We start from the raw sequence: 15,853 nt of genomic DNA, 5'->3' as shown, positions 1-15,853 counted from the left end.
TCGTTTGGACAGCCTAAGCAGATCGGCTTTTGGTGGCAGGAGCATGCATCAGCATCTATCCCCAGAAGTTATCCACTTCACACGGCACCGAACCTACTACAGCCACTTCTCGAAGCCACAACCCGCCTGTGGAAAAGAAAGTATGAGATACAGTATGGATTCAACGGGCGCTTTCGTTGCTGGAAACAACCGTCCTAACTGTCCGAAAGAAAGACATCTTGTCCAGCGTTCATCTCTAAATGCGATGGCGGTTGCTCCGAGGTTGAATTTGAATCCCAAGACTGCACTGTGCCTTGCGGCCATGAAGTTAAGGTCCAGGCCTCGCAGCGGGCCAGCATGCATTTCACCCACTGCGGTGCCCAGTTCACACAGTTTCTTGCCGGACTGCATATAAACTACTCATCTGTCCGTTGAAGCTGCCTGCCTCTCAGAAGTCTAATCCGCCCGATCCCGTGCGGAAGCACGTTCGGTCCGCGGTACCACTCATATGACATGCCAAAGCTTGCTTGTATTTCCCCCAAAGCTTCGCGTGGTGCAATTCAGCGGATGTCGAGGCGTCGCAAGCCTGGATCGTCAAAGACCTACAGCAGGCTGCAGAGCGAGAGGTTGGGCTGGAAACCCTAGTGCTGCAGCTGGGTGGCGGGTGTAGGGTAACGGGAACCTTGACGGCGGGCGACGCAGTGCAAGGTGCAAGTAGCCTATACCACCCGACGCTACTCTGCATGAAGAAAGAAACAAGCCGCTGCGAGGATTGTTGCCGCCGACGGTGGTGGTACCTAGAGTAAGGGGCAATGGACGATTGTGTCGGCGCCACTCAACGATGCTAGACCGGATGGGTGAGTCCTCCAAAGGACATGAATCCTCCGAAATGCCACCCAACACACGACTGCAGTCTAGAAACAAGACGATGGCGAAATTCCCCGGTGAACAAAATGCGTAACCTTCATCATCAATCATCATCACCGTTGTCGTCGTCGTCGTCGTCGGCGGCAGCGGCGGCGGCAAGGCTTCGGACCCCATCTCCGATTTTCATGCGCGTCCGATCTTTTGGGTTCACACGACATGCGCATGGGCTATGGTTCAGCAGAACAGCAAGCAGCACGCCGACGGACTACACTATTACTGAATCCAGTACGGGCGGCGGTACAGGCTGTCTCCGGGCCATCCCATCCCAAATCTGCTCATCCAGTTTCAATGCCACGCCATCAAGCATCTTCCCCCCCTAGTCCCTTCTCTACACCCCCCCCCCCTTGGATCCCTGACCCAGGCCCCCCCGGGGCCTAGAGAAATCCGACTTCTAGCAGAGCGGAGAAAAGCGAAGAAGTGGTGTAATGTACACTACATACCCCAGTACACGTACGAACAGACAGAAAGGCCAGGCTGTGTGGGCTGGCCGGTGGACGACGTTGGTGAGAAGTGCATCAAGCCCACCTTTCCTAGCAACTATTGCCTGGTCTCTCCACTCCTTCCGAACGAAAATAGGCCCTCCGAATGGGTGCGTTGAGGGGGCCCAGGGCAGTGTGTCGAGGAACCGAAGACGTAGTTGGGGGGGGGAGCAGCGACAACCGCCTTTGAGATTTTCCTTCCTTCTCTCTTTCCCTCCCTCTCTCTTGTTCACGCTCCTGACATAGGAAGGTACCCCATCCCCCCTGCTCGGCCTTTACCCTGACCTGCCTTAGCCGTTGCTAAATTACTTTTCCTACACACACCAGTACTTACTGGTCTGATCGCCTCCTCCTTTCCACATTCCCACCCGTTCACTCCAACCTCTCCCATCGATTGCTTCGCCGGCCCTGGTTCTTGCTGTCATCATTTGCTGCGTATCCTTTCGTGTTGTGTCTATCCCGACCCACGGCTCGGTCATATTTTATTCATTCGTTTATTCTTCATATTCTAATACCCCAATCACCACCTATCCTACCTACCCGGTTTACGGCCCCGTAGTCCTCCTGCCCTCTTGCTTGTCCATGATCATCGGGTTCTCTCGCCTTGTACAGCCCGGCTCCAGCTTGCTGCATCTTTTTTGCTTTGGGTCAAAAGTTGAATGAGATCATACGGCTTCTGTTTTCACGCCCTCGTATACGTTCTATAGACTAATAGCCGTCACATCATCTTTTGGGTCACCGTCGACGTCGTTGTCGGCGCCTCATCTCGCTCAATCTCGTCTTGTTCGACAGATCCCCCTCCGGTAAGTCATAGAGCCCAATTCTCTCGTCATCTTCATTCCTCAGCCCATCCGCCCAAACCTATACATATCTGCATTCCTTCCATTTCGTTTCGCGACACCGCGGCGCGCGTGGCAGAAAGCATTGCACTGTTAGGTCAACTCCATCGCTAAGGCTGCTGGCGGGCTCCCTTGCCCGAATACCCTCATTCCCCCGTCTGTCGGGTCCCCACGGGTGGCCACATAGCCCCGACACGCATACCCGTACCGCGTACACTCTCACGACACCTCGCGCAGGCTCTTGCGCACACCACAATTCACAGTCGCAGCAGCTGACACTTGTGGTTCTACCGCTACGCAGAACCGCTTCGCTTACCGCACTTTTGTACCACACTCCGCACCGCCCGCTGACACGAGCCACAAACAAAGCCCGTTCGAGTCTGGGCCTCCTGTCGGCATAACACATCCGCTGACCCGCCTCGTATCGCTTTTTTTTTTTTATCATCTTTTTGCGGCCCCGACCCGAGGCCAAGAATAAACCCCCGGGTTTAATCTTCACAAAGCCCGCTCTACGAATTGCTGCGTGTAAAACCGCGTACCGAACCCATCCCGCTGGGGAGCATCCATTTACCGGTACTCCACATGCCTAGGTTCTCTGTCTCTTTCGGCAGGCGGCGATCAACCGTCGACTCGGACGAGTTTCATGAGGAGCCGGTAGCGACGAAGGAAAGGCCAACGTCTTTCCGTGTCTTGGAAAGGACCGAGGTTGGAGGCCAGAAGTCTTTCGACGGTGGACACAGACTCGTCAAGGCGACCGCGACGGCAATTCCTCCCAAGAACAATCACTCGGACCTGTCTCTCGAGGACAACAACAATAACAACAGCAACATGTTTGCGGACGTCAAGAACAACCGGTATGTGCATCCTACCATTCTTCTTGAATCACTCTTCTTTCCCCATTTCAAAACACATTCTCGGTCATAGACAAAGGGGTAGATGAAAGTGGAATCCGGAGAGAGAAAGAGAGACCTGGAAAGCAAGAGTACATGGGAGAAGGAAGGAAAAAAGAAAAGAGGGTTGGCTGGCATTCCACAGCGGCATGTCTCGGACTTAGCGGTCTATTGCTGCCCTGTTTGGTGGTGGTCGGTCCTCTTTCTCTTGGTGGCCGACACTGTTTTCCCCCTAGTCTGCAATTCATTTCAGGGCCACGGCAAGGATTGTGTCTAACGTCGACTGACTCAGCTTAAGGGGAAGTGGGTCATCTAATACCACTAAAACAACCTCGACAGATACTTCATCGCGCCACAGCAACGTCTCGACCACACCGTCTTCGGCTGACCTTGGCCACCAAGGGGCTCAGGAAGAATGGAAATCATCGATTAGGAAATCACACACCGACGTGCCAGCTTCCAAGCACAGTTCCGGTGGATTCCTTAGCAAAGCCGGCAGGACCTTTTCCTTTGGCGGTCAGAAGAAGCACCAAGCAGCAGCATCCTCCGTTGACGATCATCCTCTTCCTCCGCCGCCTCCGCCTCCCAAGGCGTCATCGGACGACGACTACAACAGGAGACCGCGAGGCTTGACAGACTCCACTGACAGGACTGCCACGCCCCCGAAGCTGAGCGAGGAGGACTTTGCCCTCGATTTTGGTAGCAATTTCGGTACCATGTTCAAGGGTTCCGGATTTGACAAGAGAGCCAGCCAAATGACGCTTCCCGGTAACGACAAGTCCAATCTGGGACCTCGGTCCCTTACGTCGAACAGGGTAAACCAGCCTCAACCCTCGCCCATCAAGATTGATCACTCCGCCAAGGTGGAGGCTTCGCCTTATTCGTGGAGCAGCCAACACTCTCACGACAACCTGCTGCATGACTCCGGGTCCAACTCCCCTACTACCACCGAACGCGCATCTGTTCCACCACCTGTGCCTCGACACGGCTCGCCGCTGGTATTTCGCAACAATGTGCCATCCGACATCATTGAAGATGAGGATGTGACCCTTTTAAAGGACTCACTGGCAGCCAGCCGCTTCCTGGGTGGTTCAGGTCAATCCAACAACCCGCACCCACCTGGCAGGTTTCGCCGAAATGAAGACACGTTCTCGACAGCGTGGGAGGCAACTGATGGGAAGAAAGAAGAGGAGAACATGTTTGACAACGGGAGGGCACAGCTGCCGAAGCCGCCCACAAACCACAACAACCACTACACGTCTAACAGCAACCAAAGCCCACCTCGCAATAAAGTCATGACTCCCGCCGAGTTTGAAAAGTATCGCCGAGACAAGGAACGTGATGACAACACTAGCGGAACAGCCAAGGCCTCCAACGACAGCCGCGAAGATGACGAAGATCAATATGACGATGATGAGGATGACATTGAGAAGGCGAAGCTGGCTGCCAAGCAGAGGAGGAAGCAGGAGGCACACATGGCTGTTTACCGTCAGCAGATGATGAAGGTTACGGGCGAGTCCCCAATGTCCGGTCCTTCCGGCCATGCCTCCCGGCCGAATCTCTCTGTATCACTCAGCACGCCGAACCTAGCCGTACCTTCAGGTCCGATGACGGGTAGGTCTGACGGTTCCGAAGGAGAGGAGGACGAAGAAGTCCCGCTTGCCATCTTGGCCGCACACGGCTTCCCGAATAAGAACAAACCCCCTGCCCGGGTCATGAACATGGCATCGAACCCTGACCTGCGGTCGTCGGTCCATTTACAGTCTGGTCAGCCTGCCAGGCCCGGGTCCAGCATGGGCGAGGGAACTGGACCCAGAGGAACTAGTGGCGGACACCTGCCCGCCTTTGCGAGAAAGCTGCCGCAAGACCCATTCTTGGGTGCCGGCCTCATCAACGCCCCTCCCCGAGAGTCTCTGACGTTCGGCGGAGGCTCACCGGCACCCGGTGCCCCGGCGCCCTCCGTCCCCATGGGTGGTTTAGTCGGCGTGATCGCCAGCGAGGAACGATCTCGAGCCATGCGCAGAGGCAGCCCCAACATGGAGGCACAGAATGTCAACCCTTTCACAGGAGCCCCGGTCGACCCCATCACCGGAATCCCGCCGCAGATGATGTACAACAACATGAACGGAATAAACGCCATGGGCGGTGGTATGGGAGGCATGCCGCAAATGCCCCAGATGCTACCCCAAATGCCCCAGATGATGCTTACACCGGGAGATCAGGCACAAATCCAGATGACACAGCAGATGCAGCAGTTCATGCAAATGCAGATGCAGTTCATGCAGATGATGGCGACGCCGGGTCAGAACATGAACGGCATGCAACGACCCATGAGCCACGTCGGTACCCCCGCGGTCCACGACAGCCAAAGACAGTCGTACTTTGGCGACTCGATGCTGGACCTTCCGCGACTCGACCTCCGAACGAGAACGATGAGCATGGTGCAGCCCAGCTCTTCGTCCTGGATCCAGCCTGGAGGAGGGTTAACCCCATCCATTCACGGAGGCATGGGCGGTGGCGGCGGGTATGCACCCAGCATCCACGCCCAAGGTGCCGGGTATGCCCCCTCGATCGCACCCTCGGAACGGAGCAACGTGGGCTTACCAGGCCGTTACAGACCCGTAACACAAGCGCCCCAGCTGGATTCTGGCCGACACATGTCAATTATGTCGGGAGCCATGGGATGGGACCAGCCTCCCAAGGTCATGCAGCAACAGGAGATGAAGGCGCCTACCAAACCAGGCACCCACTCGGACGATGATGATGAGGAGGGTTGGGCCGCGATGAAGGCCAAGAAAGAGAAGAAGAGGGGTTTGTGGAGAACGAAGAAGAGCATTGGCAGCGAAATTGGGGCATTGATCTCGTAGGGTGAAGGAAATGGCATTTACATTTGAAGAAGGGTTGGGGTGTAGAGGGACGATTCGGATGCAAAAACAACGAGACTGGACATATCGAAAAAGAAAAAAGGAACAAAGACTCCACGCCTATACAGACGTTGTGTTGTTGATCTTTTCAACTAGGGGGTTGGGTTGGCCTTTTTCTCTCCTTATTTTTTTTTTTTGAATAACCCCACATGCCCTGTGTACATTCTAGCAGACATTGTTTACTGGGCGTCGCTACGAGAGTGAAAGAGCAAGGCGGAATGGCTTGGTTATTAGTTGCAAAGTCCTGATAGACAGCTCTTGGTGCAATAATCTAATAATTCTTGGAGAAAGAGAGGGGAAAACACGAACATCAGCGCGTTGGTTTTGTCTAGTCTGAAGCTCTTTGTCCCCGCGCTTGCTTGCTGGTTCCATGTCACAAATGAAGCTTGGATCGCCGGTACAGTCTCTTCTCGGTTTTGAGATTCATTTTGTGGGCTTCTATCAGTCTATCCCAGATAGATAACCCCTAATATGAATTTTTTTTCTTTTTAGAAGAAAAGATCTTGACTTTTCTCCTTTCTTTTGATTTTTCCATCCCTTTTCCCAGGGTCTAGGTATCGTCTCCCTTCCAATCTGCGCGTTCTCGGGCTAGGGCCTGACCTACTCACTCGATCTTGCCCGCAGCCCAGGCCTTGCGCTTGACGCCAAGCTCGACGGCAGCGAGGCCCCAGTCCTCGCCATGGTTATGGCCTCCGGAAGTGAGGCCGGCGCGAGCCTGGGCTTGCTCGTCGTTGAGGACGGTCAAGACGCCGAAGACGACGGGGACACCCGTGTCAAGGCCGACCCGCATGAGGCCATGGGAGACGGCGTCGGCAATGTATTCAAAGTGCATAGTCTCGCCCTTGATGAGGACACCAACGGCGATGATCGCGTCGAACGGGTGTTGAGACTCGACGGGGAGGGAGGTCAGATCCGTGGTTGAGGAGCCGAGAAGGTCGCCGGCCGATGTGCCGGTGCCGGATTGTGCGGATTGGACTTGGGAGGCTTGGTAGAGTCTGTGAAGGGGGGGGAGGACCGGACCGGGTCAGCTCTGGCTCGCTTTGGTTTGCGGGCAGGTCATGTCCCTGGCAGGACCGGCGCAAGGAACCCAAGCGAGCTGTCACAAGCTTGGCTACTGATTGCGCGTACTCACCTCTGTACGGCGATGGGGAGCTCCCAGGACCCCGGAACGGACTGCAGGACGATGTTGGACTCCTTGACGCCGCAGGCGAGGAGCTTCTCCTTGGCGCCCTTGACGAGAGGCTCGATGATAGTAGCATTCCAGCGGGCATGAACAATGCCGATACGCAGGGCGCTGCCGTCGTGCTCTTGCGGGGTCGGTCCCTTGATGCCAGACATCTTGGACGTCTTGAGGTTGTGGTGGGGAGGGGAGGGGTATCAAAGTAACGCAATTTGGAGGGTCGCTTGTGGTGTTTGTCGCGAGGATGGTGTGCGGCGTCGTCGGCTATGTGTTGTCTCGTGGAAGGATGAGTAAAGCTTGGAGTTGACAAACCGGATGTTATGGACACGTCCGTCTGGCTTACGATTCGCTTAACACAGCCTACGTTCTTTTGGTCAGGGCGGGCGGCGGCGGCGGCGGCGGTGGGCTAGCTCAGGAACGAGGAACGAGGGCCTCTGCGATGCGGGGCATGCGGTTTGAGGTGTTGCGTGCTCGGGAACAGGATAGCAGCAGCTGCGGGGCTTTGACGTCCCCTTGGACCTTGCTGTGATCCCTGCAGGGGGAAGGCTCCGAACTGCCCTGGAAGGAAGCTTCGGGTGCGTGTAGTGGCTGTGGTATTTGTTGCAGGTCCAACTGATGGCAGCTGGTGCCGGCTTTCAGGATGGTCAAGGTACAGGCAGAGGGAAAGGAGTTCGATGACTTACATGGCTCCTGCCCAAGGGTTCAATGTCTGTTGCCGCATTCTGCCATGTTCAAAAAGAGTCGGACGTTTTTCTCACTTCCATGAATATCCTCATTTGCTGTGAGCTCCTCGTACTACACTACTGTTTCGTTCCCAGCCATCTCGGATCCCTTTTGGGGGGTTTTTACGGCGTTGTTGATCCATTTGTCGCCTTCTTCTTTTCCATCGTCACAAAAAAGTCTTCACTTTACACCATGCCCATTTCTCAGCTTCCCGAGAGTACTTGCCAGCTGCTAAAGTCCACCACCGTTGTGATCTCCCCCCTATCACTCGTCAAAGAGCTCGTCGAAAATGCCATTGATGCCAATGCCACCAACATTGAAATCGGCATCTCGGCCAACACAGTAGACAAGATCCAGGTACGAGACAACGGCCATGGCATTAGCCCCGAAGACTACCACGCCGTTGGGCGAAGGTCACATACCAGCAAGCTTCGGACCTTTAAGGAGCTCCAGTACAAGGGCGGCAAGACACTTGGTTTCCGCGGCGATGCCTTGGCAAGCATGAACACTTGCTCGGAGCTTACCATTACGACGAGAACAAGCCAGGACAGTGTTGCGGCTTTGCTGGTGCTCAAAAATGGCGTGGAAGGAATCGCGGACAAGCGACTAGCTTCAGGTTCTATGGGAACGACAGTTGACGTCTCCAATTTGTTTGCCGCCGTACCGGTTCGAAGACAGCTTGCCATCAAGGAGAGCAAAAAGTCTTGCGGACAGATCAAGGAGCTTCTTCAAACGTATGCCCTCACTCGACCATACACCAGACTCTCGCTCAAAATTTTCAAAGATCACAAGCTCTCCTGGTCATATGCTCCCGGTCAAGGGGCACATGTTAGAGAAGCGGCACTCCAAGTCTTTGGCCCCGATCTGGTCTCGCAATGCGTCTAGAAAACGTTTGACGGGGCCCTAAGTGCGATTTCAGGCACTTTCTCGACCAGACCAGACACGCCGGCACCAGTACTGCGACTTGAAGCCTTCCTTCCGAAGGCTAACGCGGACCTCTCCAAGGTCTCTGGAAAAGGCTACTACATATCTGTCGACTCGAGGCCCATGTCAACTGTCAGAGGAACAATGAAAAAGCTTGTCAACGTGTACAAGACCTACTTACTCCATGTCGGGGGAGTCGAACCGGACTCGACGTCAATCTCCAAACCTTTCATACGACTGAATATCCAGTGCATCATCGGAAGCTACGATCTGAATGTAACAACAGCAAAAGACGAGGTCCTTTTTGCTAATGAATCCAAGGTATTGTCCCTTTTTGAGGAAATGTGCAAGGAGATGTACTTGCCAACGGAGCCTAGGGTTGTGGCCGAGGTTGTGGAAGAGTGTGTCCAAATGGGAAAGTCGCAGAATAGAGACACAAGCCCTCGTATAATACTTTCGGTCCATGATGGAGAGCAACTCAACGTGCCCCTGGATCGGGTCAAATCAGACAGCACGGTCAGGGGAGAAAGTTCCGACTTCCTGCCAAATGGCAATGAACCGCATTTTGCCGAAGTTATCCAGGAGCCCACGCCAAACTACCAGGGCAGAGTGGTCGCCTGCCCGCCGTCATCTATTAACGGAACCCATATTGCAACCCCTATTGACAAAGATGGCTTTGGTGGTTCTGTTTGCAGCCACGTTGAAACACACCAACAGAACCAAACCGTCCCTATTGGCAACGAAGAGGCACTTTACGGAAGCTCCGCGATAGCCATAGATGATCCCAACCAGGCACCGCGTCAATACACCGGTGAGGAGGCGACGGGGATCCGTCATCCGGAGCGAAATCGCTGGTCCTTTCCCAGAAATGCAGAGCTGCAACACAGCACCGAACCGACTCAATATCTACTTCGGACCGGCTGGGAAGTAGATATGTCAAGAGACAAAACTGCAAGTCCCGAAGGAAATACTCAGCCAATATTTCTCGATCCACCCAGGTCAGATCTTATTCAATATCTGCAGTCGCAGCGCCTTGATCAAGAACATCGCGAGAAGCCAAATCCCTGGACCATTGCCAAAAACGCAGCAGACAAACGTGGCGTTCACGAACATAGCATTTCTAGCTATCTGAGTGGCGTTACACAGCGTGATGACACCCCAACTACCACAATATCCTGTGAACGGCTGCCACTTCCAAGGGCGGAAGATTTTGTGCAGAGAGGCTCTGATATGGCTCACTCGAGTTCCAAAGACCAAGGTCACATCCAGCCCCTGCATGACGGGCGTCAGCGAGAACCTGTTGTACAAAGGGAGGACGTGTACGAGGCGAGTGATCTTGAACCCTTCATACTGCAATATCCCACTGCCCCACAAGGTGATTTGTACGGGCTGAGACATCAAGGCCAGCGAAGAATTGCTAGAGATGACGAGCCATTCCGGCCGGCTGGTAAGGGACATGACGTTAACAAGCTAGATATCCACTCTGCCAGGAGTCCTGATGTCGGTCAGCATGCGTACTCCAAAACGCCACATTCGTTTGCCAATTTCGACCAGAAGAGTGCATTAGGCACGCCGCCGCCTTCCTCTAGCCCATTGCATAAACCGTTCCGTGGACCTGCTCGTGTTGAACCAAGAAAACAGCAGCAGTACGGGCAAAGACCTCGTGGCGCTCGACGAAGGGCTGCACGAGCTGTGGACCCCAGAGCAGATGGATTGAGACGGGGCAAGATTGTCCTCAACGCGAGAAGGTGCCAGGAGCCGCTGACACCCAAACGCACCAAGGGCGATTGTTTTGATACAATGGAAGCGGATCATACTGGTTTTCGAGATAACTATGTTGGTTCCGAAACATCGACACACCCCCATCGCCATGACAATGGTGATCTGCCGTCAGAGGAGATGGAGAAAGCTCTAGAGCGGCTCAACGCGCTCCGCCCAAGAACACGGAACACTGACTACACAGAAGACCAGGGAAAGGGCGAGGAACGTGGCAGAGCTCTAAGCCAAAAACCGGCATCAACTGTGCCTGACACGTCGCCTCGAAGCTATCTGAGACAAAGACTGGCATCCAGGTCGCGGTCGAGGAGCAAAACACATAAGCGTATGAAGTCGGAGATGCTGCCGTTTGAGAAACAATGCTCCGAGGCCTACACGCATATGCAGTCACTCATACTCGATTTAAACAAGATGAAAAAGCAGGTTTTTAGCGCATCTGACTACGATCTTTACGTTCTCAGAGGTCAACAGGAGGCCGCCTTTCCACTGGAGCCCATCGAGATGGAAGATATCAGTAGCAGGCTTCAAGCGGTTCTCGGGGCATGGGCGTATAAGGAGCATGGTGTGGAGCTGGAGCTTGAGATTGATATTGGCGCACTGTTCGAAGGAAGCGATATGAGTTGCATGACGGAATGAGTGCATTCTGGGCGGGCATATTGGGACGAATGGACTTGATGCTATCGAACAAATACTGGTGCACTTAAGGCGTAAGAGATCAGAAGACCCAAGTATGTTGCACATATGTTAGCTTTCATGAGTGGACTCACATAGACTCGCATAGACTCACATAACTATTTGCTCGATGCATCCGTCGCCTCGCCGTCGAGCCTCTTGCGCGTCTGGTGTCCAATCCACGCCTCTGTGGCCATGTCATCCAAGATCTCTCACCAGCCATCATCCCTTTCAAGTTACGAGGGCGCCATCGAGCCGGGTTCTGTTCAACTTTACGCAGGTACATGGAGCAGAGAAGGCCGTAGATCCAGCCGCGACACTTGCAAGACCTATAGGACTTGACAGGTTTTTATTTTATTTTGTTTTTTTACACTAGGTAACGAAGTCGGCGTATCTGGTTCAACGTATGTACCCCACCAACCGTCTAGGGGGCGGGGTTGATGGCAGCCGGGGAGGGGAGCCGGGATTTGAGGAGCTTCCCACGCTGTTCCTATCCGCTCGACATTGAGACAGCATGCGATGCAGCAAAACGACAAAACCACGGGGTAACGAACAGACATACAGGTGTATTGTGGTGACTGGGTCTCCACATGTGCCGCCTGCAAGACGAAGAGCGCGGGCGGCTGTGGTGGTTACACCTGCCATCAGGGAGGCGTATACAGTATGCGGACGTCGTCTTCGGGTCTTCGCGTTGTCGTGTTGTCTTCACGTTCTGGATGGACGGAGAATCGTGGAAGTATTGAAAAGAGGGGCTGGCTGGGGATGGCAGCACACCATGACGCAGGAGCGCGAACCAGCATGGCAACGGGTGGGGGAGGGGTTAAAGAGGGCGCATCGTATTCGTGCTGCGCCGGCCTGGTAGCTGCTTACGAGGGCCGCTGTACCCGATCACGTTCCGCACCACGACCGGCACCCTATCAGGCAGCCTTCACGGCGCGTTTTCGCGCAGGACAAGTGGTTGCCACTGACTCGGCGGCAGACAAGTGTGGCTTGCCGTAACGGCGCGCGCGTGGGATGGCAGACAGCTGTCCGAAGGAGAGGTCTGACTAGGTCCGACCGGTTCTGCATGGCTGTCAAGTATGTTTGTTACTAGCCTAGGACGCTGCCTGGTTCCTGAGCCCTCTTTCAAGTTCGCATTTTGGCGGTCATCATGTCATGCTTGGAGAGGAGTGTGGCTCGGATGAGGCGCAAACGTCGATTGAAATCTCCCGTCGCGCCAATGCTGGCCGAGTAGCCCACCCGGAGTATACCTACCGTGGACTCACACCGCCTGTGATCCGTTGTGGGCCGAAGAACCTTGATCGAATACGTTTCCCTCTTTCATTCGTGTCGGTAGTGTTCATGGCCGTTGGTTTCTGAGGGAGCATGAACCAAGAAGAAGGCGATGGATACTGATGGGGAGGGGCTGTCAAGTGAAGGCATCATGGTTCTCCACCAGGGCCGATCTTGGAGCCAAGCGGAAGCGCACGGAAGTGGCTCTGCCGTTGGGGATAGCGGTACCCGTACGGAGGCGACGGGGTGTGGTGGCGGTTGAGCGCCGGCATTGCATAGCTGTACATTCTCGACTACTGTTTCTATCTTTTTCTGCCGGACCGTCGGACTTGCGCCTGATGCTGAAAATAGCTGCGTCAGTCGGGACCTGAAAAGCATGGCGATTGGCTCGTGCTGAAGTTCGTATTAGGGACGCGAAGGAATCCGATCCTCATTGTTCGCGGGAGGGGCAGTGTGATTGGGCTATTAGTCAACAGTCGATGATGATGGATGACAGTGCCTGACACCACTAGTGATGTCGAAAGAGACAACGTGTCGCGGGCGAAGTTTGAGCAACATCTGCCTTTGCTATGTACCTGCACGAACATCGTTGGGCTGGCAGTGCAACATTAGGTAGTAGTACAGGTAGTGAGTGTATTGTCGACGTCGAGCGTATACGCGAGAAGGCTCAATTGACGTTCCGGGATGCGGATAGACTCTGCTGCAATAGCACCCGGTGGTTTAGAGCTGACTATGGCAATGGTCTGGGTTTGTGTTGTCCGGATGAAATGTCAATTGGTACGGATACAAAAAAGAAAATAAGAAATCATGTGTTATACATCCATCAATCAATTGAAAGCTGGTCCTTGCCGTCAGGTTTTTCTTGCTGGCCTTTCGGGTTGCTATGGTTCGGGTAGCAGAAACATCGGCAGGACCTCCTGGTCGGCGGTGATGCGAGCCTGCCTCTGGGGCCTGGGCTCGGGGCGTCGCACGCGGTGATACGGTCGGACGATCCTTTTGTAATGCGCGCGGGCTGGCTGCTTGGTGCCTTGGAAGTGGGATGTGTCGGAGACACAGCGCGATCTATCCATTCGGTTCTTTGGCTGTTTCTGCAATCCGTTGCCCGTTGCCTACGGTTATTGCTGCTCTGATTCCTGTGATTGATGATTAGGTAGGTTTATGGGGGTAGTCCGGCCATTTGCTGTTGGATGCTTCCCTTCCCCTTAACACAGACCAGATAGAATCGATCGGTGATCCAGGTTTTGTCTGAAGTCATAGCTCTTCTTATAATGCCACCCACATCAGTTGATTGATCATCCCTGTCGGTTGGCCAATGCGGGTCTGTCTTTGTCTTTGAGGTAGAGTAACGGCAGCGACTCAATGGCCGAGAGCGCACGAACGATAGCGAGAGTGTGGTGTTGTTGGACGTTTAATGTCTCGACAAGCACGCGATCGATTTAGCTATCGTCAACGATTGTGGCCTTGGGAGCGATCGTCGCGAGGTGTTGCCTTGCTAGGTAGTTTCGAGGTTGGCGTGTTCTTCATCCGTGCGAGACGTCGCAAGCGAAATGGCACTAGGTACCATGGATGATTACTACGTACGGATATTGAGAGCAGAGACATAGGTCTTAAGCCAGCTGATGAGGCGGTATACCTGAATAGTACTCCGCACTTGGAGGTGATTACCTATTCATAGGTACATGCATAGGTACTTGGAGGCTGGCTCATGCGGAATACCATCGGCACGTCATAAGGTGGCAGTACCTACTGGCGTTTCAGGCCGGGCGCTAGACGAGCCCCCCCTACTATCCCTTTGGACGACGACGAGGCATCCCGTCATCCACATCCACCGATATTCATAGGCACCCAGGTTCGAGGTTCTGCACTGACAGGTTGCGTGTCGCATTGGAATATTGCTCTGGGCTGGATGGACAAAGAAGGGTCCAGCATCCAAGGTGTAAGACGCACGCTACGTACCTTTTACTACGGCTAAATAAAAGTCGGCTGCCGTGGGCGACAAGACTGGACTGAAGGGCGGCACCCACCTCATCTCATCCCATCTGGGCCGAAACCTTTTTTTTTTTTTTTCGTGCAGGCTAACTAACACAGGTAATCTGAGGGTGACTTGGGCCCTGCAAGCAACGACGGGGAAGGGGGGGCTCGGCTGCGCCTTACTGGGTGGAGACAGGCAAATCCAACTGGGGATGTCCAACGGGCAGCCAACCGCGAGCACCCAGCGAGCTGGCAGTCAGTGGGCAGGTCCACGGGAGGAGTTACATGCTTCAAGGTATATCTACCTTACCTACCTAGCTAGGTACCCAGGTTTAGGACTTGGGAATTCTCGTGCAGCGCTGGGAGGCGCAATTTGAGGCACCTCCTGTCCGTACCGCCGACTGCTTCTGAGTCGCTCCCAGCAACCGGCCAACGCACTGATCAGTGGTGGTCCATGACCGACCAGCGCCGAGGACCGAAGGGATTGGATTCATGCTGGATACGGATGATGTGTGGTCTGCAAGCTGTCCGTGGGGCCGGACGGGATGGCATGCCATGGAGAACGGGTCTCAAAAGCTCGAGCGCAGAGTACGGTACAATTCCTGCGCTAGTTTATTTCGGAATATGGAGTGAGTGATGCGGAGAGCACCTCCAGAGCTTCCCAGGTTTCCCAGAAACAGGCCCCGAGAGCTGGACCCTGCTGTTACAGGCATGCTGCTGTTGCCTATGTACCTACAGTGATATGTAGGTCCTATGCTGTGCTGTGCTATGCTTATCTACCTATGCTGAGTTGGGCGACCAGTCCGCATTGACAGGGCCCTGCAAGGTAAGTACAGGTAGATAGATAGCTACCTAGGTGGTGTGCATCCCCTCGCGCAAAAACGGCACGGAACTCAGAGGTACCCGTACTTTTGCTTCAAGTCTACGCGTACTTTTCCGCATCGACGTTCCCTGACCTGTCCTGTCCTCTTTCGCGCGACAACATACCATACATACCATACCGTCTTTCCTGCCAGCCACCCTGCTGCACCACTACCTGCACTGCCAAACACCACCACCATCAGAACCACACGCATACGCCGCTTGCTCAGTCAGACACACACACAAATATTTCTCCCTTTCCCCTCCTCAAGTTTCTTCCCTCTTTCATAGCACACGCTATCCTACTGCCCGTCGATCCCGCCGGCAGTCACCGGCTCAGATAATACGCAGGAAGAAAAGCCAAACAGTACATCATCGCGTTAGGACACAATCCTTGCCGAGACGAATCGAAGGGAAGCAGACCGGCAACAGCATC

At 54.4% G+C, this 15,853-nt stretch overlaps 4 protein-coding genes across 4 annotated transcripts; 3 read left to right on the top strand and 1 right to left on the bottom strand.

Moving 5' to 3' along the window:
• Positions 1-2,806: 2,806 nt before the first annotated feature.
• GLRG_03890 (uncharacterized protein) lies at positions 2,807-5,981 on the top strand (the record flags this gene model as incomplete). The annotated part of the gene is made up of 2 exons (XM_008094575.1): positions 2,807-3,078; positions 3,473-5,981. 2 exons carry the CDS (start codon positions 2,807-2,809, stop codon positions 5,979-5,981), a joined length of 2,781 nt encoding a protein of 926 aa, XP_008092766.1.
• A 661-nt stretch (positions 5,982-6,642) lies between these two features.
• GLRG_03889 (6,7-dimethyl-8-ribityllumazine synthase) lies at positions 6,643-7,376 on the bottom strand (the record flags this gene model as incomplete). The annotated part of the gene is made up of 2 exons (XM_008094574.1): positions 6,643-7,033; positions 7,171-7,376. 2 exons carry the CDS (start codon positions 7,374-7,376, stop codon positions 6,643-6,645), a joined length of 597 nt encoding a protein of 198 aa, XP_008092765.1.
• A 757-nt stretch (positions 7,377-8,133) lies between these two features.
• Positions 8,134-8,826, top strand: GLRG_03888 (DNA mismatch repair protein MutL; the record flags this gene model as incomplete). Its single annotated transcript, XM_008094573.1, has 1 exon — positions 8,134-8,826. The coding sequence occupies one exon, from the start codon at positions 8,134-8,136 to the stop codon at positions 8,824-8,826; it is 693 nt and encodes a 230-aa protein (XP_008092764.1).
• A 183-nt stretch (positions 8,827-9,009) lies between these two features.
• Positions 9,010-11,277, top strand: GLRG_03887 (uncharacterized protein; the record flags this gene model as incomplete). The annotated part of the gene is made up of 1 exon (XM_008094572.1): positions 9,010-11,277. The coding sequence occupies one exon, from the start codon at positions 9,010-9,012 to the stop codon at positions 11,275-11,277; it is 2,268 nt and encodes a 755-aa protein (XP_008092763.1).
• Positions 11,278-15,853: the final 4,576 nt, after the last annotated feature.

The sequence above is a fragment of the Colletotrichum graminicola genome (genome assembly GCF_000149035.1).
Source record: "Colletotrichum graminicola M1.001 genomic scaffold supercont1.12, whole genome shotgun sequence".
Taxonomy (NCBI): domain Eukaryota; kingdom Fungi; phylum Ascomycota; class Sordariomycetes; order Glomerellales; family Glomerellaceae; genus Colletotrichum; species Colletotrichum graminicola.
Note: the sequence above shows the minus strand (reverse complement) of the source record. Positions and strands in the feature narration are given on the sequence as shown.